General features: G+C 40.1%; 1 protein-coding gene across 5 annotated transcripts in view; it reads left to right on the top strand.

The window, feature by feature from the left end:
* arhgef3 (Rho guanine nucleotide exchange factor (GEF) 3) overlaps positions 1-26,363 on the top strand; it is a 398,054-nt gene extending 371,691 nt beyond the window's left edge. For all 5 annotated transcript variants that reach the window (XM_078543531.1, XM_078543530.1, XM_078543529.1 and 2 more), the window contains 8 exons: positions 6,171-6,341; positions 8,911-8,973; positions 9,583-9,679; positions 9,856-9,932; positions 15,796-16,053; positions 20,376-20,546; positions 21,801-21,987; positions 24,891-26,363. In XM_078543531.1, coding sequence (XP_078399657.1) covers positions 6,171-6,341; positions 8,911-8,973; positions 9,583-9,679; positions 9,856-9,932; positions 15,796-16,053; positions 20,376-20,546; positions 21,801-21,987; positions 24,891-25,246 — 1,380 coding nt within the window. In that variant the 3' untranslated portion in view covers positions 25,247-26,363. The remainder of the gene's footprint in view (positions 1-6,170; positions 6,342-8,910; positions 8,974-9,582; positions 9,680-9,855; positions 9,933-15,795; positions 16,054-20,375; positions 20,547-21,800; positions 21,988-24,890) is intronic.
* The last annotated feature ends 407 nt before the right edge of the window (positions 26,364-26,770 follow it).

Raw genomic sequence — 26,770 nt, 5'->3', positions numbered from 1 at the left:
GTATCTTAACACTATAATTAACATACCATTAACATTACAGATGATAGTGAAATGGATATAATAAGGAATTCAATTTTGGACCTAAAAGCTCAGTGGGTAAATGCCCCAAGCTTTGCTACTCAGCTATAGGAAGCAGGAACGAACCAAATCCACTAACTGAGCTTTAAGGCACTTTGGTGGGACGGCTACAATTGCTTGCACCCTGATCTGGAGAGGGGAAATATTGTCCAGGGTTACCTTCAGTGACTTCTGCCCTGTGCCATCTGATTCAAAACATATGCTGGTAAGGACATTAAATGAGGATAAAATGAACCCAAGTTGTGACCCCCTGCCACTCCATCTCCACCTCCACGATTATATTGCTTATGAACATTTGAGTGAGGACTGCTGATTGCTGCAGAGCTGCATGCCAGCACCAGTAACATGAGAGGAAGAGAAGGGAAGGGTGGAGAGGAAAGAGTTAGAAATAAATGTTGGAACTTCAATTTTTAGAAACACTAGGCATTATATTGTAACACAAAGGCAAAATGTTGCGGATGTTGGAATCTGAAATATAAACAGAAAATGCTGGAACTGCTCAGCAGATGTAATAGTATCATTGGAGAGAATATGTGTGAGTATTTCAGGTCAGTGCACTTTGGCAGGAGCATTACATTGTGGTTGTTTTCAGGTTACAGTTAGGACAGGTGATCTGTTGTTGCTCAGATCTGCTCAGAAACAGACATCAGCAAAGTGATGGAAAGTGTCGCTGACAATGCTATCAAGCGGCACTTACTCAGCAATAACCTGCTCACTGACGATTGGTTTGGGTTCCACCAGGGCCACTCAGCTCCTGAACTCATTACAGCCTTAGTCCAGCCATGGACTAAAGAGGTGAGAGTTACTGTCCTTGACACAAAGCCAACATTTGACCAAGTGTGGCATCAAGGAGTCCTAGAAAAACTGGAGTCAATGAGAATCGGGGAAAACTCTCCACTGGTTGGAGGCATACCTAGCACAAAGGAAGATGGTTATGGTTGTTGGAGATCAATCATCTCAGTCCCAGGATATCACTGCAGGAGTTCCTCAGGGTGGTGTCCTAGGCCCAACCATCTTCAGTTGCTTCATCAATGACCTTTCTTGCATCATAAGGTCAAAAGTGGGGATGTTCACTGATGATTACGCAAAGTTCAGCACCAGTCATGACTCAGATGCTAAAGAAGCCTGTGCCCTTAAGCAGCAAGACCTGGACAATATACAAGCTTGGGCTGACAAGTGGCAATAACATTTGTGTTACATAAGTGCCAGGCAATGACCATCTCCAACAAGAGTGAATCCAACCATCTCCTCTTGACCTTCAGTGGCATTACTATTGCTGAACCCCCCAGTATCGACATCCTGGGGGTTACCATCGACCAGAAACTGAACTGGACTAGCCATATAAATACTGTGGCTACAAGAGCAGGTCAGAGGCTAAGAATTCTGCATTGAGTAACTCACCTCTTGACTTTCCAAAGCCAGTCCACCATCCACAAATCAGGAGTGCGATGGAATACTCTCCTCTTGCCTGGATGAGTGCAGCTCCAACAGCACTCAAGAAGTTTAATGCCGTCCAGGACAAAGCAGTCCCCTTGATTGACACCCCATCCACAAACCTTGACATCCTCCACCACTGATGCACAGTGCCAGCAGTGTGTATCCCCTATAAGATGCACTGCAGCAATTCACCATGGCTCCTTCTACAGCACCTTCCAAAGCCGCAACCTCTACCGCCCAGAAGGATAAGAGCAGCAGATGCATGGGATCGCCACCACCTGCAATTTCCCCTCTAAGCTACGCACCATCTGGCTTGGAACTTCACTGTCGCTGGGTCAAAATCCTGGAACTCCCTCCCTAACAGCACTGTGGATGCACCAACAGCACTGTGGGTGCACCTACACCACATGGACTGCAGCAGTTCACAAAGACAGCTCACCACCACCTTCTCAAAGACAATTAAGGGTGGACAATAAATGCTGGCCTACCTGCGACACCCACATCCCATGAAAGAATAAAACAAAATCCCATTGCCTTCGGGATTTTTATGCAAGGTTCTAGTACTGAAGCAGCAAACATGCTACATAATGTTGAGTATAGAAATCTGCAAGACACTCAGCTGCATCACAGCATTGTGTTAGCTCATGTCTGAATTTTGTATGATACAAAGGGAAGCTTGTACAGTTAAAAGATGATTACTTTGTAAATCTAAAGCAAGTCTTCCAAAGAGTACATAGTCAATGTAAAGTAATAAGGCTTTCTTTATTACAAAGAAGCAATGCAAACAATCCTGGAGACAAAACAGATGTTGTCGTTTCTGACCTCTAGCAACAATTGTCACTTCTTGTAGTTTATATGGAATCAACATAAGCTGCATTTCCAGGACCCAACTTAGCCTTTCTCATGCAGCAATAGTACTGTATTACTATTTGGAACGTCCCAGGGTTCCTCAGCAACGGTGCTATGTCATTCACTTTCTTCCAAGATCTTTCTTTAATCTTGTCGTGAATTTAATTAAAATACTCCCAAACTGTAAAATGGAACCTCTCATAGTAAAATCCTAACTAATTTTGTGAAGGAACTTATGAGCTAATTTTTACGTTATGTGATTAGATGAGATTGTGAACTCTTAGTGTTAACTATTAGCATTGGGCACAGTACGAGAGAATCAGTGACTTTCGTGGAATTGTAGCCCAGTTTGTCAGCAGTTTCAGATAGGTCAGAAGAAAAAGCTGCAGCACCACACAGACCATGTAAACCCTTGGTCATTGTTTCCAGGTACACGAGTGCAGTCATGAAGTGCTAAAGAATTTTACCATTGGTCAAAAGCAGAATAAGGGTCTGTTGTGTTTCTTTCTCTGCTGTGCTGCACATGTTGTACTAGTAATAGGCCTCGCCTGGAGAGGCGGGGGAAGGGAGGTTACTAATTTACTTCAGTTAGTGTTTGATCCAGAAGGTAGGGAAATAGCGTGACTGCACTGAGATTCTTGCACTCCCTGGGGGTGATAAATCTCTTCCCAGAATTTATATGTGAAAAGTTTCTGATGTTTCTGAAAGAGAGCTGCATTAGTTCCAGTTGTGCTGAGCGTGAAAGCAAATTATGCTTTGGCTAGACTTAAGCTGTGCCTGGCACCCTGTCTACTGCTGCAAGTATATTTGTACAGCTGTTGTGAGACTTTATTACTTGCAGCACTTAACCTGCAGGAACTTGAATATAAAGACTGTTTTCAAACAGAAATATTTCTAATTTCCCTTGGAGGGTCACTCTCACAAGTAACAGGAGTAAACTACAGTATCATTCATCCATTTTGTGAAAAAATGCTAAAAGGCCATGGAAATTGTAGGCTGGCTTTCAATTTCAGATCCTGTTTACTGTAATAAAAAGTGGAAGTGATGGCAGTCACTCAGCCTGTATTTCCTCCTGTCAATAAAATGCAATAAAATATGGGCAGAGAAAACCAGTTTGAATCTTGATAATCGCAGCAAGTTTTGAGAATGTGTACACTGCAGTTTAGCTTCTGCCTTTGAAAGCATATGGCAGGGTAGCATAAGGCTGACTAATACTAAGAAGTTTTTCCAAGTTTCCATTGATTACAGTTTAAGTTCAAGCCTTTCCTGTTGACGTCTAGTAAACATAAAAATGCGACTGACTAAACTTTCTTTGAAATGCTCTAGAGGCAGTTTGGTGGAGCTATAGACAATTGTCAATGGAGTTAAAATACCAGTTCTCACACAATAACTTTCTAATCAATGTCACGGACTACCAGTCACTACTAGGCACATCGTTAAAACGAAAAATATGAAGTTACGGTGCTGGCAACCCAAGCTGCTCTTTAGCACCTTCTAGTGGTACTTCATTCAGGTCAATGGGGATAAGGCTGGTTGGCCTCTCCAGGTTACATTAGGTGCTTTACGGAGAATGGATTAAAAAAAACGTGTTCACTCAGCAGATATAAAAAAACTTTTCATTAACCTGAAAGGAAATATTAAAATAAATCCTTTAGTAAGTAGCAGGTGACAAATTATTTTTGGCCCTTCGAGACCTGATCAATGAATGCGTAACTTATTCTGATTAATCAATGCATAACTTATTCACAAAAAGTGATTGGACCTTTTTCTGCTTGTACCAAATGCTTAACATAAAGTTAATCTCATTGAAGCACATCAAGTCACTGCCACTTGACATTATTGTGAGTTTTAATGAGGGCTTTTTTAAGATGTGCAAAATGTCGTATAAGCTTTGTGATGTTGGCTAGCACTGTTCATTCAGCACTGTTCATTCACACGTTATCCTAATCCACTTGCTGTACTTAAATTAAGGATAAAAAATACATTTCATAGTCTCATATGAACATACCAACTAGAAGCAGGAGTAGGCCACTCAGCCTTCGAGCTTTCTCCGTCATTCAATAAGATCATGACTGATTTGACTGTGACCTCCAGCCTACCCCTGGTAACTTTTCACCCCCTTGTTAATCAAGAACCTATCCACCTCTGCTTTGAAAGCATTCAAAGGCACTGTTTCCCATTGCCTTTTGAGGAAGGGAGTTCCAAAGACTCACTACCCTCTGAGAGAAAAAATTTCTTCTCATCTTTGTCTTAAATGGGCGACTAATTTTTAAACAATGACCCCTAGTTCTAGATTCTCCCACAAGAGGAAACATCCTCTTCACATCCACCTTGTCAAGACCCTTCAGGATCTTATATGTTTCAATTAAGTCGCCTCTTACTCTTCTAAACTCCAGCGGATATAAGCCTAGCCTGTCCAACCTTTCCTCATAAGACAACCTGCCCATTCCTGGTTTTCATTTAGTAAGCCTTCTCTGAGCTGCTTCTAATGCAATAACGCCCTTCCTTAAATAAGGAGACCAATACTGTATGCAGCATTCCAGATGTTGTCTCACCAGTGCCATGTACAGCTGAAGCATAACTTCCCTGCTTTTATATTCAATTCTCCTAGCAATATACGATAACATTCTTTTAGCTTTCCTAATTACTTGCTGTACCTGCATATTAGTCTTTTGTGATTCATGCACTAGGAATCTCTGAATCCCGGAGCTCTGCAACCTCTCACCATTTAGGTAATCTGCTGCTTTTTTATTCTTTTGCCAAAATGGACAATTTCACATGTTCCCACATTATACTCCATTTGCTAGATCTTTTCCCACTCACTTAGCCTATCTATGTCCCCTTGTAAGCCCCCTTATGTCCCCTTCACAACTTACTCTCCTACCTATCTTTGTATCATCAGCAAATTTAGCAACCGTACCTTTGATTCCTCATCCAAGTCATTTATATAAATTGTAAAAAGCTGAGGGCCCAGCACTGATCCCTGTGGCACACCACTTGTTACATCCTGCCAACCAGAAAAAGACCCATTTATAGCTACCCTTTTGTTGTCTGTGAGCTAGCCAATCTTCTATCCATGCCGATATGTTACCCCCAGTCTCTGAGACTGCATTTGCACCACAGCCTTTCACCAATGTTACAAAGAATGCATGAAGGACTCTCACTTCTCATTGGTCCAAAGGAATGTCAGTTTCTGATTCTGGATTTACATTAACACTTCTTAGAAATTATATGAAGCAAAGTTAATGCTGCAGTTGCAGTGTATATACAACCTGAAGTGATTGTGGTGTCAAATGTAAATAGTGCTTTACAGGGTTGAAGGTTTGGCATTGTTGCAAGGGAACCATGTCCAGTAGATTTATTTTATACGTGCAGCAGAAGTTCTACGTTACTTGCGTCTCAGCTTTTTCTGCGTTGTGCTGAAAAGCAGTTTTAACCTTATATTCTTGTGTATTAACTGGACTGGGGCTACTCACAGCCTGTTCCAGTGCATAACATTTTTATCTGACTAGCAGAATCATCATTCATTAATAGTGCTACGGGACCCGTCATTATTATAAGACATTAAAGCAAGTCTATGTTATATGACTTAGCAATTCTCTGAGCAAAGGTGCACTTTAAATCAAAGGTGTCAAATTGCAAACCCTCTTGTGTGTTGCATTTTGTAAAGCAATTTTCCATTACAGTGACATTTGCAGCAAATCATTCAATTACCGTTACGTAACACCCTACTTCAACTGTTACTGCCTCAGTATTTTTTTGTGTACTGAATCTGTATCAATTCTTTTCTTCCTCCTTTGTTCTAGCGTTCCATTAGCTTCCGAAGTGAAAGCCGACCTGAAATCTTCACCCCAAGACCCTCTTCTAGACATGGGCCCCCTGCCATTGCAAAGCGTCGGGATAGCAAACTCTGGAGTGAAACGTTTGACATTCGTGTCAATCAAATGCTTACAGCTAAGGAAATCAAAAGACAAGAGGTACGAGCGCAGTCTAGCTTTATTCTTTCACAAAAAATAGAAAATTGGACTCATTTAATCAAAAACAGGCTTCACTTCCAGTAATACTTATCCCCTGGCTTGGAAATGTGGTTTCTGACTCCAAGCATTCACATCCATGTCTTTGTAGATTAGGAATGAGAGTGCAAGCAATTCGAAACTTTTTTGTTACAGAGGTAAACATAATTGAAAATTGTTCTTCCAACAGTGGAGAAACCTGTCGCTTGTTTATTACACTGCTCAGTTGTTGACATGACACTTTATTTGGGGAATATAGTTTATTTTTAAAATTACTGTCAATTCTATTCCAAAATTACAGGAATGCTAATGATTTGTCAGGATTGTACAGAACCAAATATTTTGTTATCATGAGCAGCAACAAATCTTTATTAATGGTTCCCTAAGATAGCTGTCTGATTGATAAAGTAATATAAAAACAACCATCCCTGTATAATTGGAATATAGCAGGACCTTTATAATAATCTGCTAGTCTTTCAATGTAGGCACCCTCCCATTGAAAAATATTGCTTTTGTTTATGAGAGACTCAGATGTGAACCATTCTATATCATGTAACAGTCCTCTTCCCAATGTGGATAACATTTAATCCATCCTCTCTCATGCAATAGTTTTTATTGTAATAATATCAAAAGTAAGGAATATACCTGTAACACCAAAGTAACTAGACGTTATTGGTCCTAGTGAAAACATTGGCCAGTGATTGCAATAATACAAAAGAAAAATAGCTTTTTGTAAAAGAATCCTGTAATCATAGCATTTGCATTTATAGTAAAAGCAGATGTTTAAATGTTAATTGCCATCAGTTAGTGATTGTGTGAAACTAATTTACAAATCAGCACTGAAACTGCAACATCACTTTTTAGAATATATAGTCAAACTGGAAAAATCCTTCATACAACAGTTTCTCAATAGGACTGGAAATACACAGTTAGGAAGTTGTGCATAAGAAGGTCCCTCAACCTGTACCTCAAGGCAGCTAAGAATGAGAAATATATGTGACCTTTCCACCATCATCCAGAACAAAAAAGAACCAACAAAGTAATGCGCTGATGCCTGAAAATTGTTTAATATCACATTGGTTATGTGTTACCTAAAGTTCTACTAAAATGAAAATTGAGACAATTTTGAACTTAAAGTATGTGTTATTGGTGCTGAATACAAATGACTGGAGCTTGGAAATTGAGAAACATACTTGGGCCTGATTTCCAAGAATTTTAAGATATTAGTAGATTTCTTATGCAATGCTCATTGGTGTTCTGGAGTCTAGAGCATAGTGTGGAATTTAGCTGCTAAAGTGGCCTGTAACTTTAAGGTCAGTGATTTATATATTGTAGCTACGTATAACATCCTGAGGTTAATCAGAAGATAACTGTACCTGTGTGTATTTTCACGCTACAAGTTTTTTTTTAAAAGATTGTTTTGCTAATGGATTACACCTGCATTTAGACTAAGGGGGGAATAAAATTATGAAGGGGTTTGATAAGGCGGCTGTAGAGAAACCCTTTACCACTCATGATGGAATCCAAAACAATGGAGCATAAGTACAAGATAACTACTAACAGATCAAATGACGAACTTAGAATCTATTTATTTTCAGAGAGTGGTGAGAATGTGAGTGGTTGAAGAAGATAACATTGATGCATTTAAGGGAAGACTTGATGCATACATGAGGGAAAAGGGAATAGAGGGATATGGGGGCAAAGTGGGAAGAGAGAATTAGCTTAGTAGGAGACTCATGTATGCAAACACTTTACATAGAACAGTTGGGCGGAATGGTGTTTACATGCTGAAGATTTTATAATTTTACTTTTACATAACCTGCATCAGAATAATAGGTGGACTCTTTGGCAGTTGTGCTAGATGCAAAGCTTTCTTTGTGGTGTTAGTAAGTTTCTTGTGCCGTTCCCCATGTTTGGGTTTTTTTAATATGCTAAAGGGCAATGGAACTTGAAAGATTTCAAACATTTGCTTCAAAGCAATGCCTCCTGGCCAAAGGCCACAATTGAATTGTTAACTGGCAACTGTTACATAGAGGATTTGCAACCTACATGTTCAAAAAGACAGGTTAAATGTTAAGCATAACATAAAAATGTGACCAACAAAATCATGACGACAGGCAACTGGGCAGGACAGACAAGATTTTTAAGAATGAATTATAGAATTATATACTATATGGATGGCACAAAGCTCCTCTCATGTATCTTGCCTGCGAATTTTAAACAGATGTTTGTGATGTTTGGCCTCTGCACTTAATTCAAGACCTGAAAACTATTAAACTTTCTTCTTCTCCCCACATTTTTGTTCAGATAATATGCATCTTTTCCACAACTCTATTTTGAAAATATTTGTAAGAAAACAGTTCTGAGAAAGTAAAACATTGGGAATACTATTTTTCCTTTCTGAGAGGTTAGATTGATTGCTTGGAATTGGGTCAACCTGTGTCACTTTAATCACATAGCACACATCACCGATCTAATTTTGACTATTTCCTCTCCATTTAAATGATTCACTTACTATATGTTTCTTTTGCAGGCAATTTTTGAACTTTCCCAGGGAGAACAAGTTTTAATTGAAGACTTGAAACTGGCAAAAAAGGTAATGCAAGCATTATTTCCAGTTGTCAGATAAAAATGTATTTGGAATTTTCCACAGCTTTTAATCCTGTTCTTATTGAATAATCATACCTAAAACCAATAATGTTCAAAATGTGCCTTCTATTAGCAATTGAATTAATGCATAATTAAATATCTACCACAAGTTCCTATTTCTACTTCAGAGTATCACCGAGGCCATTAGTCAAATGGTGTCCCCTAGCCCATTTTATTTTTGAAGATGTGAATTGTATTGTTGCAGAGTAAGCATTCTGCTGCAACAGTGCACAGTGCTGTGGGAATATTGGCCTCAGGTGCAAGCAGCTCTGAAATCTCCTTGAATTAATTGTGGGATCACTGAATTCGCTTTTGTTTTAAGCTGTCTTTACCCTGCAGCTAAATTTCATTAAAATAAATCCTGTTGTGAAATTAATCTGATAAACATTACTTAGAAAATTGCAACTGTCAAAAAGACATTGGGATCTCGGATGTGTCGGTCAGAAACATTACAATAAAGGAACAAGTCAGTTACATGTTGAAACATGCTGTCTGCAAAATGCACTGAGTAGCAAAATATGGATCATTAAATGTACAATGTTGGTGTCTCTCATAGGCTTATCACGATCCGATGCTCAAACTCTCCATCATGACTGAACAGGAGCTGAATCAGATATTTGGAACACTGGATTCCCTAATCCCCTTGCACGAAGGTATGGCTTTCCTCTTAGATTGAACACAGTGGTTATGTGAAGGTTGCCTCAAATGTAATAAAGAGCTTAATGGTTCACGTGGAACAATGTCATGTTTCTGTAAACGTTTATGCACTTCCCCTTGGAGAAAGCATCTTTGCTGTGACCCTTACATTTCCTCGTTTATTTTTCGTCAGATCTTCTAAGCCGGCTCCGAGAAGCCAGGAAACCAGATGGGACAACAGAGCATGTTGGCCACATCCTTGTCGGCTGGGTAAGAAATTATTTCAACCTTTTTTATTCTTAAATCTGCTTTTATATTTGATTCATTAGTATGTTTGTGCCATCAATTCCCAAAAGTGCAGTCTCGCACAGGCCACGATAGCCCTAATAAGACACTTGACAGATTTGCTAAATCCAGATACCACACAGATCCAGTTTGGTTAAAAAAGATCCTCCTGACGGCTTATCAATAAACCCAGCAGCTTTGAATTAGGCTGGTGTCAGCTGAGCCAGATTCAAGCTTGAACAGCACAAAGATCCCATTGACACTAAAATAAAAGGGTTAACATTGACATGAAAGAATGTAAATATATCCCTTTTAAATATGCGTAGAGTTGATTGATTTAATTGATGTTTTGCAAACTTTAACATTTTATCACCTTGCCCTGTGCTTGACACAGAAAGATTCAGGTAACCACTACCATATGTCTGTGCGTGCTCACATGAAGTGACAGAAAACGTTGCTTCAAGTATCACATTTTGTAAAATTTACTCAATCAAGCTTCTCCTCCTTACTAGATTTCCGTTTCTCTAGAGGCAGAAGGTGATTTAAATTAAAAAATAAATCATGATGTTTGAATTCTAACTGTTTTAAAACAAACTATTCATGGAGAAAATTAACATCTCAGTCATGCATAGCAATGCTAATGAATAGTTAGGAACATGGGAACAAGAGTAGGCTATTTAACCCCTCGAGTCTGTCCTGCCATTCACCAAGATCAAGGCTGATCTGTGACCTAACTCCATATACCTGCCTTTGTTCCATATCCCTTAATAGCTTTTGGTTAACAGAAATCTATGAATCTCAGTTTTAAAATTAAAAATTGATTAAGGGTCAATTGCAACTTGTGGAAGAGAGTTCCAAACTTCTATCTGCCCTTTGTGCATAGAAGTGTTTGCTAATTTCACTCCTGAAAGGTTTGGCTCTTATTTTTAGACTATGTCGCCAGTCCTATACTCCCCAGCAAACAGAAATAGTTTAGCTCCATGTCCCCAACCTTTCCCCTTTTCTGCTGACAATGGCAACTCTTGTTGTCATTCTACAAACCTCTCTTTAGTTTGATTCACAGTTAAGTATGGATTCACAGAGTTAGAAGCAGAGTGAAGCACTCTAGAAATAGGCAAGGTTGAAGTTGCAAGCGACCAATGACTACTAGTAGACTTGGCATTCACATGCCTAACCCATGTGCAGCAGCAATTGACAAACCCAGTTGAATGTTGAACTACTTGGCAAAACTGTAGAACGATGTCAGAGATGGTTGTGGTCAAAATGTGCAGCACTATAGTTGTACTTGCCAAGATACAAAGGAGATATTCAAGTGCTGGAAGCTGTGCAGGGAAGAACCACAAGGCCAATCACTAGTGTGAAAGGTCATGAGTTACGATTAATGACTAGCAAAAACGTAGACTTTTCCATCTGAAAAGGACATGGTTGAGATGTCATCTTGTAGATGGATACAAAATAGTTAAGAAATAGGAAAGGTAAATCTGGAATACTGTAAATTAAATTGCAAGGGTCGAACAGACCAGTATAGGGTAAATTCAGGAAGCTCTTTTCCACACTTCAACACCTTGAAATAGGAGTGATTTTTGCAACAAGGTAAATAGAAAAAAATCCTTGTCTATTGTGTGTTATTAGTGATGGGATTATGATCTTTCTCCAATGAAGAACACGTTGCCACAGAAATGAGTTAAATACAGTTCTTCCAACAGTGCCCATGATTTTACTTTTCATGGGTGCTGAAAACTGAGGAGGTGCAGAATAGACGGGGCTGTTTCTGCTAGTCCTCCAGTGAAGATCTGTGGCAAACAAATATAGTAAGAAGGCAGAAGCAGTTCTTGGGAGTTGTGGGCCTCTGCTACAATCCAATCTTCTGGAGCATCTACAGCAATGTAAATGCATCTAGAGTTTCCGCTCCTCTAGAGAAACTGGCACTATTTCCCATGCCTATGTGATCAGAAGTTTTAGCGTTTACGGAAATACAGCACTTCTGTTTATATGTTTACAATGAGTCGTCTTGGTCAGTGATCACTCACTGCTAAGATGTGCAAAATAAACAGGACTTGGATTCACAAGTATGTGCCAACACAATTAAACCGAAGCATGGCAGAGAGGAGAGCAATGCATGGAGGTCATGGATCCCAGTCGTGACCACTTATTAACAGTAACGGTGCCCATTATTTCAGATGATTTTGAAGTGAATTAATTCATTAAAAATGGTGGGACCCTTTGGCTGTTCTTTTAAACAGGCTGCTGGTTCTGAGAGGCCTTCCATGGTGAATGTTCCATTATGAATGAGGAAACTAAAAGACTTGGTATTTTACTAGCAATTATCACTGACTTTAAAAAACAAATATGAAGCCTTAATCTTAAAATTGACAGTAAACTGAATAGACTAAACAAGATTAGCCACCAAGAGTGAAAACTGGCTTACGCATGTAGTTCAAGAGCCAAAGTACTGTGGATTCAGGAAATCTGAAATAAAATTAGAAAGTGCTGGAAATATTCAGCAGGTCTGGCAGCATCTGTGGAGAGAGAAACAGGGTCCCTCGAGCTTCAGGAGTGCACTTGCCGGCAGCGGAATCTGCTAGGTGATTTTACCCGGCCCCTAATTGGCAGCCTCTGGGCCTTCAGGCTGTTGATTCAATCAGAGGGCCAGTGGGTCTGAAGCCTCAGCAGCACCATTGAGGGAGGTAGTCAATGCAGAGGGCAGGCAGGTAACCGAGAGGACGCCTCAAAAAGGAGGCATCCTCGGACAGTTAATTTCAACTTTTAAGAATCGGGTGACTTGAGAGTGTATGCCCCGCCAATGGCAAGGAAAGCCCTATGGGGAGAATTGTTGGGGCCGCCTGGGCTTTCTTTCCTCCATGCGGCCCCTTCTTTGGACCAGGGAACCTCTGGCTCCAATGCCTACACCCTCAACCCCCAAGTCAGGCTGCTGAAGGGAGGAAGCCTTCATGAAGCTGATGGCCTCCCCTTGTGGCTGGGGGGCCACTCCACCATGAGCAACATGAAGCCAGCCCCACTTAATGGGACCTTAAGTGCTTCGATTTTCTGCTTGCCTCCATGGGGCGAGCAGCCAACCTAGTATGCAGCCCACTGCTGGGAAATTTCCCAGCCCGGGATGGGGTGGGGGGGGTGGGATTGCATCCTGGTGCAGTCCCAATGCAGCTCCATCACGTTTTACTGGCTTCACAACTTTGCTCCTGCCACTTGGGGGTCCAGAAAAATTCTGCTGCTTTTCTGGTCTGTGACCTTTTGTTAGCGTCATTGATCTGAAGCATCAACCAGAATTTTCCGGCCCCCCCACCCCCACCGCAGTGGGACCGAAGGCCCTATTGGCATGAGGGACTGGAAAATCGCGGCGATCAACTCTGTTTTCCCTCTGCCCAAATGCCACCAGACTTGTTGGGTATTTCTACAATTTTCTCCTGTGGTTTGTCCAGCCATTTAGCAGACAAGTTAATAGTGCAGGTGGCAGCTTCAAGATACAACCTTTCGCCGAATTTGCATTATGTTTACATTTCTGTAACAATGACCAAATGCTTGCAGACTTCTTTTAAAACACGAGAGAAAGTCATTCCCTCGGACCTTATTAGGGACTGAACCCCCCCCTCTCCATTTCTGTTGCAGGTCTACTAATCCTACGTTTTACTACAAGTAGAAATAACTTTGTAATAGTCTTGGCTATCAGTGTAGTGAACCCTACCCCATTTACATTGCAGCATGGATTCCACAGCACCGACTGTGCTAGTTATAATATAAAGCAATCCTGGCGTTAAGTTGTTTTTGCTTTGTTGTCAATAGTGATAACATTAATACTGCAGTGCAGCATTCTGGATAGAATCCCTAAGTGTAATGCCATTCTGTATCTATTAATAGTTTTGTACTGCTGAATGCATCATTGTTGTATTTTGCTGTGCATTGCATGAGATGCACAATCTCATTAATTCTTGTCCTTAACTTTCAATGGAAGGACAATTTTAAAAATTGTGTACTCCCCTTGTAGAACCGATTTGAATTTAGCCTCGTATTTTAAGGCCTCAGATGTAAATGAGAACATAAAATTCATTTTGAAGTTTTGTTGTAGATTGTATAGACATAAGTTTTTTTTTCAACTTGAAATTCCTGAAAGCAACTACAGACTTCCTGGACACACGAATAAACTACAGTGGTTCTGAGTGATTCTGTGTTAGCCAAACTGAGCTGAAACCCAGCTCTAAATCTTTCAAACTGAATTAATGATTTTCAGATCAAAAAGGTGACTGACTCTGCTATTGAAATAAGGATGGTTATGGTGGCTTGTTGGAGAGATCAGCCTGACACGTCTCTATTTTCAATTAGTGTCAGCCATGACTCAAGTTGGTAGCATATCTGATTCTGAATCACAAGGTCCTACTCTGGGGTTTGAACACACAGTCTCGGCTGACACTCCAGTGCAACACTGAGTAAGTGCTGCACTGTCAGAGGTGCCGTCTTTCAGATGAGGCATTAAACCGAGGCATCATCTGCCTGCTTGGGTAGATGTAGAAGATTCCAAGAAGAGCAGGGGAAGTTATCCCTGGTACCCTGGCTATAGATAAGTTAGTCAGTGCCACTCTAACATTTCCATAACTACTGTTGAGCTAGTGTCCAGTTTAAAATATCTTGAAATATATATCACAACTAATTGGTTCTTTCCTGCCCCTCTTTCTCCTCCACCCTCCCCCCCCGAATCTCTGACTGCAATCTGGGTTGGCAGGGGGTGGCGATCGTGGAGAAATTGCAGCAATTTGGGGGAGCAATCAAGGGGAACCTTGCTGCAGTGAGTAGGGAGGGGATTGCTGCAGTGGGCGGGGGAGAGTTGGGGGGTTAGTTGTTACACTCCCTGGGATCGTTGTGGGGGAGGGAGTTGCTGCAGTCATGAGAGAGTTTGTGGGGAGTTGTTGCAATCGGGAGGAGAGCTGGTGGGGGTGGTTGGTGGTTGCTGCAATGGGGAGAGAGAGGGACATCAGAACATGAACCCCAAAAACATCAACCCCACAGTAAGAGACACATCAGAGCATGGTTCCAGCTGAAGAGTACTGGTGCCTACTCAGCAACCAGGAGTCCCTACTGGATTCCTGATAAGTCCAGTAGAATTACCACTTTATCAGTTGCTTCCAGTAAAATCCAATTGAGAGCAGTTCCAAACCAGTTCATGCCAATTCAATCTTGTACTGGTCTTGAACTGTTTTTTACTTTCTGGGCAACATTTACCCCTCAATCAAAAACACAAAAAAACAAATGACCTGGTCATTATCAACTTCCTGTTTGTTGAAGTTTGCTGAATGCAACTTTGCTGCTTTGTTTCTTACATTACACCTCCATGCAAATGGTTCCACACTAAAGCCTGTTAGTTCAGAGGCTAGTCCAATAGTCTTTTTAGATTCTCAAAGTGCCCTCATGGGTTTTTTGGAGAGCATTGAACTTGACAGTCATTGGAACTACCCACAGAAACACTTGTCATATTGATTGAAACAGACTTTTGCCAGTGAAAAATTATGGAGATCTTTTGTGAAATTTTGCACACTTATGGAACCGTCCTACATTATAACAGTAACTGATTAAAATTGCAAAATGCTGGAAATCCACAGCAAGTCAGTTAGCGTCTGTGAGAGAAAGGAGAGAATTAATGGAGGGTGCTTTCAGGAATTGTTATAACCTGTCTCTTCTCTTTGCTAACTGTGAGCTACTGTGTATTTCCAACATTTACAGTTTGTTTTTTTAGATTCCCAGCATTTTTCTTTATTTTGCAATGATTCAGTGACATTGCCATATAGTACAGCAGAGATTTGATCTTGTATTTTTAATCATATTTATTTTTTCCCCTTAGCTCCCTTGCTTAAACTCCTATGATAGTTACTGCAGCAACCAGGTGGCAGCCAAAGCCCTTTTGGATCACAAGAAACAAGATCATCGAGTCCATGACTTTCTACAACGTTGTTTAGAGTCTCCTTTTAGTCGCAAGCTGGATCTCTGGAATTTCCTGGATATTCCACGTAGTCGACTGGTGAAATACCCTTTGCTCTTAAAAGAAATCCTCAGACACACTCCAAATGACCACCCGGATAAGCAGCACTTAGAAGAAGCCGTAAGTAGCAAAAGAGAATTAATTTTAACATTGTGACCCTTTCCATTTGCACAGAAGTGACTCCAGAATGGTTGAACTACAGAACAAAAGCTTTGCACTGCAAAGTTGCTTCCAGCTCGATGGTTGAGCTTGAGTTTCAACCACAATGTCTGGAGTTTAAATCCCAGGGATGCCACTCCCATTTGTGTTCAATTATCTGGTTTCAGTAGGATTCTGTGCAGAGCACAAAACCTAATAGAGAATGGTATCTCCAGGCAAGTACCATGATGCACGCCCACTTTACCTTGGGTAGGGAGGCATGTTTTTCTCATGTTCCTATAATGTCAAGAGTAACCCTGCTGTAAGCAGAGGTTTCCAGGAGGAAAAACAGGTTTTTTTGGGTATTAATATTGGCAGAGGCATTGAGCCTGGGTTTATCAAACAGAAAACATCTCCAACCCCACCTTCAACAGCTGACTCTTTGGCTTTAGATGTGACATTATGGCCTATAATTTCCTTGAAATTACTGGCACCAACTGCTAAGATTTTTCCTTTTTTTAAATTGTTCCGTCCACAGTTTCCTCCCAAAGGGAGATGAGACACTGAACTGCTTATTTGTGTAGCAATTGGTGCAAACATTGGTCTGAAACCGGCCATCACTTTGGCACGCCTCTCGAGAGCATGGCTTCGTGGATCCACGCCTCCATCTCCCATGATAACTTGTTCCTTCCTCGTGGTGATGCAGGTCCCTATAAAATTGCTGGACACAGATAAACCATCAGTAAACTCCTGTGCAACCTTTCAAGTGCACTATTCTGCAGTGCAAGCAGATGAGACTGACAGACCACTTGGTTCATTCATTTCTTTTTCAAATTACTTCACTGCAGGACTTGGCAATTGTTTTGTATTTTGGGTGGAATTATGAATACTTAGAAGTGACATCTGTTCCCGGGGGACAGCCGGGCATGGCACAAAGCAGACCAAAACTTATAAAATATTTCAACTCCTCTTGCAATAGGGAAACAGGGTTTCAGCCACCTCCATTTAAAGAAAAACACAATTACCTGGAAAAACTCAACAGGTCTGGCAGCATCGGCGGAGAAGAAAAGAGTTGACGTTTTGAGTCCTCATGACCCTTCAACAGAACTGAGTAATATTAGGAGAGGGGTGAAATATAAGCTGGTTTAAGGTGGGGGGGTTGGGGGGAGAGAAGTTTGGTGGGGGGGAGGGTGGTTGTAGGGACAAGCAAGCAGTGATAGGAGCAGATAATCAAAAGATGTCGCAGACAAAGGAACAAAGAGGTGTTGATATATAGATTTTTCTTTTCCCACCTATTTCCATTATTTCTAAATCTATACCTTTAATGCCCTGTCAGTCTTTCCACCCCACCCCCACTAGAGCTGTACCTTGAGTGTCCTGCCATCCATTCTTAATTAGCACATTCGTTTAGATAATATCACCACCTTCAACACCTCTTTGTTCCTTTGTCTGTGACATCTTTTGATTACTGCTCCTATCACTGCTTGCTTGTCTCTACAACCACCCCCCCCCCAACTTCCCTCCCCCCACCCCCCCACCTTAAACCAGCTTGTATTTCACCCCTCTCCTAATATTACTCAGTTCTGTTGAAGGGTCATGAGGACTCGAAACGTCAGCTCTTTTCTTCTCCGCTGATGTTGCCAGACCTGCTGAGTTTTTCCAGATAATCCTGTTTTTGTTTTGGATTTCCAGCATCCGCAGTAGTTTTTTGTTTTTATCTCCATTTAAAGAAACTGGTTAAAAAACAATATTGAGTCCTTGGGTCTATTTTTCACTATCGGGAAATCAATTCATCTATGTTCTGTAATTGTGAGTGCTCCCATGCTACAATTTATTAATTAGTTCCTCTTCACATCCTTATTCTGATTTATACACCACTGCAGCTGTACAAAGCCCAGTCTTTCAAGGATGAAAGATTTGTCATGAAGTGAGAAGAAGGAAATTGGCATTGAATCTACCTGCTTGTTTCTTCTAATTTACATGTTAATGCAAAGCCTTCTTTAAATTAATTAATCAGCCCACTGATTCTTGATAACTAAGGAATGTGTTTTGAAGCCTTAAAAAAAACAATCTTTCCAAATGACATTCACTGATGATTTACTTAATGATAATCGCAATGCATTTGAAGTAAATTTAAATTATTGGTCTTTCGCTCATAATGCTTTTCAAAAACCGTTGAATCGTTAGCTTTCAAATTTGAAATAAAATGCCTTTACATTTCCTTATATAGATTTAGTTGAAAAAATAACCTGAAAATAGTGACTTGTTCCCCTTCCATTGTTGTTTGATGAAATCTCAATCGAATTAAAGATTATTCAGTTACCAACCACTTACTGGATACTGCCAGAGCTACCAGAGTGCATTCAAAATATTGGACAGCAGCTATGAGATATAAACCAGATCAGGCTTTTCATTAAACCTTCATTAATCCAGCTTTGAAATTTGACAAGTTGCTAGTGGATAAGATTCCATCAGGAAACGAGATACACTCTCCTCCATTGCCATTTGGCAACTGGTATGAGGTTTCACTGGCTGACTACAAACTAATCACTATTACTCATCTAATGTAAATTTTTTTGGTACTTCCATGTTAAAATTATGCTTTATTTCTCAAGTTTCGCAAAGAGGATTTTAATATTTTCTCAAACCCAGAACTGTCGAGCACTTTTGTCCTTAATTAAAGTGTTATATTATTTACTACAATTTTGCCTTTTTGTGTAACCAAGAAAATCTTTTTCAGCATGTCTCTGGTTCAAATATTGTATGTGCAAAACACTAGTTACCCTCAGATTTGAATTTTAATGCCTCTCTTGGTGCAAGGCTAAGGACAGTAATGCCTGAATTCAAGGGGAAGCATGGACCAGCAGATTCTGGAAGCACACAGCAAAGTCTTCCATTGAGCTGCTGGTTGAACAAGTGCAGTGATTGGCCTGATCCAGTTGTTGTCTGTACCCGGTGATCTGACTGTCAGGAGAAACAAATCATGAGTATTGCTGGAAAAGATGCTTCTTTTTTGTCAAAGCTTTTCATCTTGCACTCATCAGGGCAATTTGCAAGAATACCAAATGTAAAGGGAACAACAATTTATACCACATGGGAAGAGAGTGCTGATTGGCTGGCAAGTGGACAAAAACAAACCACAATGATGTATCCCATGTGTATCCATTCCTATAGTTCAGACAGCTCAAAATAGCTGTGTAGGATGTCTGTATGCCCAATGATGTATTTGCATTAATTAAGACCTTTATTGTAGTTTTGGTGCCTCGCATTTTGCAGCTGAATGGTGGGAAGGAAAAATAGAGAGCTTGGGCAGTTTTTATTTTACAATCACACGTGTTGTTAAGCCCAGAGAAATGTATAAGTTCATGCAAAATTTTTGAGCAAAGGGATCCAATGTCATTGTGATCTGATTATTGGAATTCCCAGTCCAGGAGACATTAGGGGAAGAATTTTTCCCCCATCAAGGTGGAGGGAGTGCAGGAGCAGATGTGGGCAGGCGCACCTCCGATTGGTGCCCCCAATCGGGGGTGCGCCGCCATTTTATGTGGGCGGGCCAATTAAGGTCCGCCCAGTATGACGCCTGCCAGGAATCGCTATGCGCTCCCTGTGCAGGCAGGGGGGGATTCCCTCAGCCGAGAGTGCGCTCTTTCGCACATGCGCGCAAAAGAGCACACTCATCTCCCTGAGGCTAAGTGCTGCCTTGGGGAGATCGGCGCCAAATTTCAAAATGGTAAAGGTGCAAAAGCAAAATTTCCCTGACATCTCCTCTCATGTGACACTGTCACATGAGTTGGGACTTGTCCGTCACTTCAAATCATACATTTATTAAATTTTTAAAAACCCTCATGAAACCACATCCCGGCCGTGGATGAGGTTTCATGCTTTTTCTGAAGCCCGCCAGGGCTCCTGGCCTGCTCGCCAACCTTAAGGTTGGACGGGCAGGTTCATTAATGAGGTTAATGACTTTGTCAATGGCCTCAATAGGCCCCCGCCGACCTGAAGATTGAAATGACGTGGGGTGACGTCCGGAGTTCCACCCGACGTCATCCCGCGTCATTTTACGAGTCGGTGAACGGGCCCCACCCCCTGCTCGGCAACCTAAAGATCCTGCCCTAGGTTTCTGATTTCAGCTTTGACTGGCATTACATTCATGCATTGGCTCTATTGACTTGCTACAACTTTCTCATCTACTGCACTGGAATATGACTGCTCCATTGATTTCTTAATCTAGTTGGTGATGGAATCTATAGAGATATGAGTTTGTGTAAATCATTGTCCATTCTTATTTTGCTTTCGTACTCCAGATTAACATTGTTCAAGGGATTGTAGCTGAAATCAACAAAAAGACAGGGGAGTCAGAATGCCAGTATTATAAGGAAAGGCTTGTTTTCCTTGAGGAGAGTCAAAAGGACCCTCTGATCGAAAATTCTAAAGTGCTCTGCTGTCATGGAGACTTGAAGAACAATAGAGGAGCGGTAAGTGATCTATGATTTCCTAATTCAATCACTCCCACTCTTGTGCTTTATTTGGAAGATTCCTCTGAGTTATCACTAGATTATTTATGAATAGTAAGATTTTAAATTATCTTACACCCTGTTGAACAAAATACTGTCTTGCCGAAAGGTTGCCTTAGGAAAACTTAATTTTTTTCTCAGTCGAAACTAAATTAAAAAGTTCTGAAGAGGGCAGTTTAATTACTCGAAGTTTGGACAACATTATTTGGAATGCCAAACCATTTGCTTAGTAATTTATACACGATCTGTTTACAATTGGATTAATTATGTGGTATAACATCAGAGAATCCCAATTTTTACATTAGCTTTCATCACTCACTGTCTTCAATAAAATATATCACACTGCAAAAAACAATTGGAAAAAAAAATGATGTTGACAAGGATAAGTGAGAAACTCCAGTAGTTTTGGAACAGATGCAGTAGTTAGGGCTGTGAAGGTGGCATTGTATCGGGAAGGTGGTAGCGGTGGAGTAGATTGATGATGCAATCTGTTGTCTAAGTTAAGTAAGAGATAAAAGGTTTAGAACCAGTCGCTCTTTCAAGCTGTCTCACTTTAATGTTGCAGCTTTAGGTCAAGCCCCCCTGTTTGATGCTTCTTCCTTTCTCACATCTCACAGATCAGTCATCTACAGGCTGACCTTTAGAGGATTGAGGTTAATGTGTAGTTAGAAGGATGAATACAGTTTTCTCTTCAGTGTTTGTCTAAAATATGTATGTTTTTGATTAAATATCAGTAAAGTATTAATATTTTGTAGTGCAGAGTTGATGCCTCCTATCAAGGTAAATAACCAGCTGGTATTAGACTGTGTTTCCTGCTGCAATAATCAGAAAGCATGATTTGCATTAATCAATACATCGCTAAGAGAGGACTTCTAAAGATCTCAACAAGACCTCTTCCCCATTGGCAAAGTTAATTTCATTTGAAAAACAGGCAGATCATTGTCAATGTACAATGTTATAATTTATTATACTATGATACTATAGATCTATCTATTATAATATATTTGTAAACCATATATACATGGTTTATATCGGATTTATAATAGTTAAGCAGCTATAATTCTATTTGTCATCAGAACCTTGTAAAAGGCCTATGTGATGACAAAATCATATTCATGTAATTATTAATGATTCTTCATTACTTTTAATTTATTTATTCCTTAATACTGCAACTATTATTACATAAAGTGGACTGATTTTTACTTCATTTTACAGAAGCTCCATGTTTTCCTGTTTCAAGAGGTGCTTGTAATTACCAGAGTGGTGACATGCAGTGAGCAGCTGTGCTACCAGCTGTATAGGCAGCCCATCCCTGTCGGGGACCTAGTGTTGGATGACCTGCAGGATGGGGAGGTACGATTAGGTGGATCCATTAGAGGCGCCTTCAGCAATAATGAGAGAAGTAAGTACAAAGCTATTCTGTTACCTTGTGCCCTCAGTGTGGATTTATTTGTGTGTTTCTATGCATAATTTATATATCAGAGAGACATTGTAGCATTCATACTGAACACTTTTGTTTTCCACTGAAAATGTCGCTAAAGTAAATGGTGTCAGGCAAATTAGGAAATATAAGGCTGAATTTTGCAAAAAGCAGTGAACTGAGGGCGTCACCACAGACTTTAAAGATGAGGGTAGTGCAGTGGATGTTATCAACATGGATTTTAATAAGGCATTTGATAAGATCCCACATGGTCAGAAAAGTGAGATCCCATGGGATACAGGGGAAGGTGGCGAGTTGGATCCAGAATTGGCTCAGCGACAGGAAACAAAGGGTAATGGTTGATGGATGTTTTTGCAGATGGAAAGCGGTTTCCAGTGGCATTGCACGGGGCTCAGTAATGGTGCCCTTGCTGTTTGTTGTATATATTAATGATTTGGGCTTAAATGTGGGAAGCATGATTAGGAAATTTGCAAATTACACAAAAATTGGCCGTGTAGTTGATAGTGAAGGGAATAGCTGCGGACTCCAGAATGGTATCAATGGTTTGGTTGAGTGGGTGGAGAAGTGACAAATGAAATTCAATCCAGAAAAGTGTGAGGTAATGCACTTGGGAAGGGCAAACAAAGCAAAGGAATACTCAATAAACGGGAAGTTATTGAGAGGGGTTGAGGAGGTGAGACACCTTGGAGTGCATGTCCACACATCCCTAAAGGTGGCAGGACAGGTGGATAAGGTTGTCAAGAAAGCATATGGAATGCTTTCCTTTATCTGATGAGGTATTGAATACAAAAGCAGGATGTAATGATGAAACTGTATAAAACGCTGGTTACGCAACAGCTGGAATTTTGTGTATAGTTCTGGTCACCACATTACAGGAAGGACATAATTGCTCTGGAGAGAGTGCAGAGGAGATTTACAAGAATGTTGCCAGGGCCTGAACATTGCTATGGCATGAAGAAAGCTATGAAGAAAGATTGGATAGGCTACGGTTGTTTTCCTTTGAACAGAGGAGGCTGAGGGATGACCTAATTGAGGTGTACAAAATTATGAGGGGCCTAAATAGGGTAGACAGTAAAGACCTGTTTCCCCTAGCTGGAGGGTCAATTACCAGGGGACATAAATTTAAGATGATTGGTGGAAGGATTAGAGGGGACATGAGGAAAAACCTTTTCACCCAGAGGGTGCTGGGTGTCTGGAATTCATTGCCTAAGTTGATGGTTGAGGCTGAAACGCTCAACTCATTTAAAAGGTACTTGGATCTGCACCTTAAAGTGCTGTAACCTGCAAGGCTACGGACCAGGTGCTGGAAAGTGCGATTAAAAATGAGCAGCTGGTTCCCTTTTTTCCCTCTTCTTTTGGCCGGCACAAACACGATGGGCTGAATAGCCTCTTTTTGCACTGTAACCTTTCTAAGGTTCTAAGGTCTAGCTATCTCTGATGTACGGTAATCATCATTACCAGTGTGTTTGTTTGTTTCTGGCACAAAGTCAAGCGGATCTCTAGGCATCCAGCAACAGTGATGACAGCAAGCAGGATAAGCAGCCAATCACACTGAAGTATTCTCAAAGACAGCAAACCAGAAAGTTCAAAAAAAAACTCCTGAATCTCTTCACTTTTAATTTTAAATTTTACAGAGAATAAGATAAATGATTGGGTTGAAGATGGAAGATAAAATATCATAAGCAAACTTTATAAAAAATGTGAAATATCTTATAATGGAGAAATTTGACATTCAACAAATATAAAATTATTCCTTCAGGGCCAGCAAAGCTTTTTAGCAGCAATTATGAGGTTAGGTCATTCAGCAAGGTGTAACTTTTCTCCGAGTATTTACAACAAAACTAAGAACATAAGAGTGGAAGTTCTCGCCAGTTTATAGATTTCCAATTGATCACATTCCATGGCGCCCGCAACAGTGCACCCTAGGGAGAAGAGTAGAATCACTTGACAGCAAATCCTGGATCTCCATGTTTAATTACACATGTGTGGACTCCAGAAGTTATTGTCAGTTTCAGAGGATTGGTGATGCCATCATTACTATCACGCAACACAGGCCATAATTTAGAAGCAAATTGCATTTGAATATTTGCTTTGTGGTCAAAGCTGACACCAGAAAAATAGCCACTTAGACACGGAAGATGACTGTGTTGTGAAACTTGACCCCAGTAATGAGTCAGCTCGTCAGGAGAGAGGAGAGAATTGTTTAGAACGAAATAAGATGGAGCAGGAGAGGATGAAACCATTTTATCTTCTCAATTAAACTTGCCATTTTAATAGGAGGCCTGAATGTTTTTGACCTGAATGCTTTGCAAAATACATATTAATTTCTCAGAAATGGTATTGTAATGCTACTTATTCCAAAGTGAAATTGCCTGGTTAATGATATTTTTAATAAATTGAAAGTGACAATGCTAATGTAAACCTGGGGTTTCTTCCTTGTGTGCAACCCCTAGGTTAAACCCGAAAATGTGTTCAATGTTTACATAGATTTTGACAATGTCAAGTTACACCCAAGAGTAACTTGTACTTACACTGTAAAAATGCATTCAAAGAAATAAAAAGCAAGTCTCAATGAGGATAATGTTTTTAAAAAGACCTTCAAACAATTGGAACTAGACACCAGAAGAATGACTGGAATAGCTAACTTTCCTGGTAGACCTGAAAATTTGGTCATAATCCAAAGGGACCCTCACCACCACCACACCCCCCCACCCTCCACACTCCACACTCCCCATCCCCAAATAAGCAATGAAATTGGTTTGTTCCATATTTCTCTGGATGCAAAAGGAGTGGAACCTCTAGGAATGTAGATGTTTGCTTTTATTGAATATTATTTTTAAATGTCACTTTTCTTTCTATCTTAGCAAAAAACTTCTTCAGAGTCAGCTTTGTAGATCCTTCTGAAGGGCAGTCCCACTCACTTCAGGCAAATGATGCCTTCAACAAGCAGCAGTGGCTGAACTGCATCAGACAGGCCAAAGAAGCTGTGCGACGTTCATTAGGTGATACAGGAATTTTAGGCTGTGAAAGGCACACACACACACACCTAACTCCAAATGGGATCAGGATGTCCCATGAAGAACCAAAGCTTGAAAGAATGGACCAATCGGACAATGAATCTGACTGTAGTATGGATACCAGTGAGATTAGTGGGGACTATGAACAGATGGAAGGAACGGACTGTTGTGTAAATCAGAAAAGAATAGAGACAGATGTTTGACATCATCAATACAATTCGTAGAAGTCCACGGCATTTTACCTGTACAGTATTTGCATTCCATAAGGAGCATTTTGGAAAAGCACTTTTATTCTTTGTGATGATGTCCTTGGTCTTTTGTGTATACTTGACAAATACTGCCAAACATATCTGTAAGCTGGAATTTGTTGTCTCCACCGTTTCTGGTTTAATGTGTTCTCTCTAACATCATACTGTTGAAATATTTGATTAATATCTACATAGTCTCGCTGGACCTTCTCAACTGCTATTATCGTTTGGACCAATTCTAGATGGATTGATACACTTTGAACCAGTAAATTAGCAGTTCAGGTGATTATACAGAGCATCAGGCAACATTTTACTGCATTTGAGAAAAACTGAACAAAATACTCAAAACATTCATAGAAATGAACTAAAAACATCTCATTGTTCATTCTAAGGATGTATGATTAACGGCTATTATAATTTAATGGAATTTGTTTAAGGTAATTTCTTCAGGAGGAATCTGCCTAATAAACTCTACACTTACTGGATAGATTCCATCACACTCAAGAGCACAGATATAACTGCTGAATTTGCCAAATAATGGATATGTTGCCTAATCTGTTTGCAATTCTACTGGATGAGCATAAGGCGAATTGTTAGTCTGTGTCATGTTTTCATTTGTACTTAATGTGATACGTCTGTACAGTATATGAGGAATTAGAATGACAAGTTAAAGCAGTAAGAAAAACGGTCAAGCCAAAGCATATTCTTTTATTACTTTGAAAAAAAGTGACGTGTTTAATTTTATCTAGTTGATTTTTTTCTGTATTTATAGTTTTTACAAAAGTTGCAAAACTTCTATTTGACCATTTGTGATTTATTTTAAATGCTTCATTTAAAAGAATGAATTCTGCAGGTATCTGGCCATGGGCAAGAGAGAAATAGATGAAAAATAGTTTTTAAAAAAAAAGGCTGTTGCAATGTTTAAGACTATGTAATGTAATTACATATATAACCAACAGGAGGAGCTTAGTCCTGGAGGTAATACTATTCATTTGGAAATCTCCGCTCAGAAGTCAAGAAGCGAGAACATGGCAGGTGAAGGAATAAACTCAGACACAGTAATTTTGTAAAAGGAGTGGTTTCTCAGTTTTATTCCAGTCCAGTTCTATACACACACACACACACATGTGTTAATCAAAAAAGAATCCAAATTTATTGTGCATTGAAGGAAAATTGAACTCCTGTGACCATTTGATTATGAACAGATGTGATGAGATGATGAAGAATGTTGAACTGGAAAATAAAGAATGGGAAAGTAGCATTGAGGTAGATGATCCGCCATGATCTAATTGAATGGTGGAGCAGGCTTGATGGGCTGAATGGCCTGCTCCTGTTCCTATGTTTTGCATTGGTATGCAGTACATAGAGTTGCATTCCAACAAATGTAATTTTTTTAATGTCTAGGCTTTAAACTTCCATGAAGAATTGAGAAATTATTAGAATTTTTGCAATTTATTTTAAATTGACCTGTCAATATAG

This window comes from Cetorhinus maximus, chromosome 6 (genome assembly GCF_964194155.1).
Source record: "Cetorhinus maximus chromosome 6, sCetMax3.hap1.1, whole genome shotgun sequence".
Taxonomy (NCBI): Eukaryota; Metazoa; Chordata; class Chondrichthyes; order Lamniformes; family Cetorhinidae; genus Cetorhinus; species Cetorhinus maximus.
Note: the sequence above shows the minus strand (reverse complement) of the source record. Positions and strands in the feature narration are given on the sequence as shown.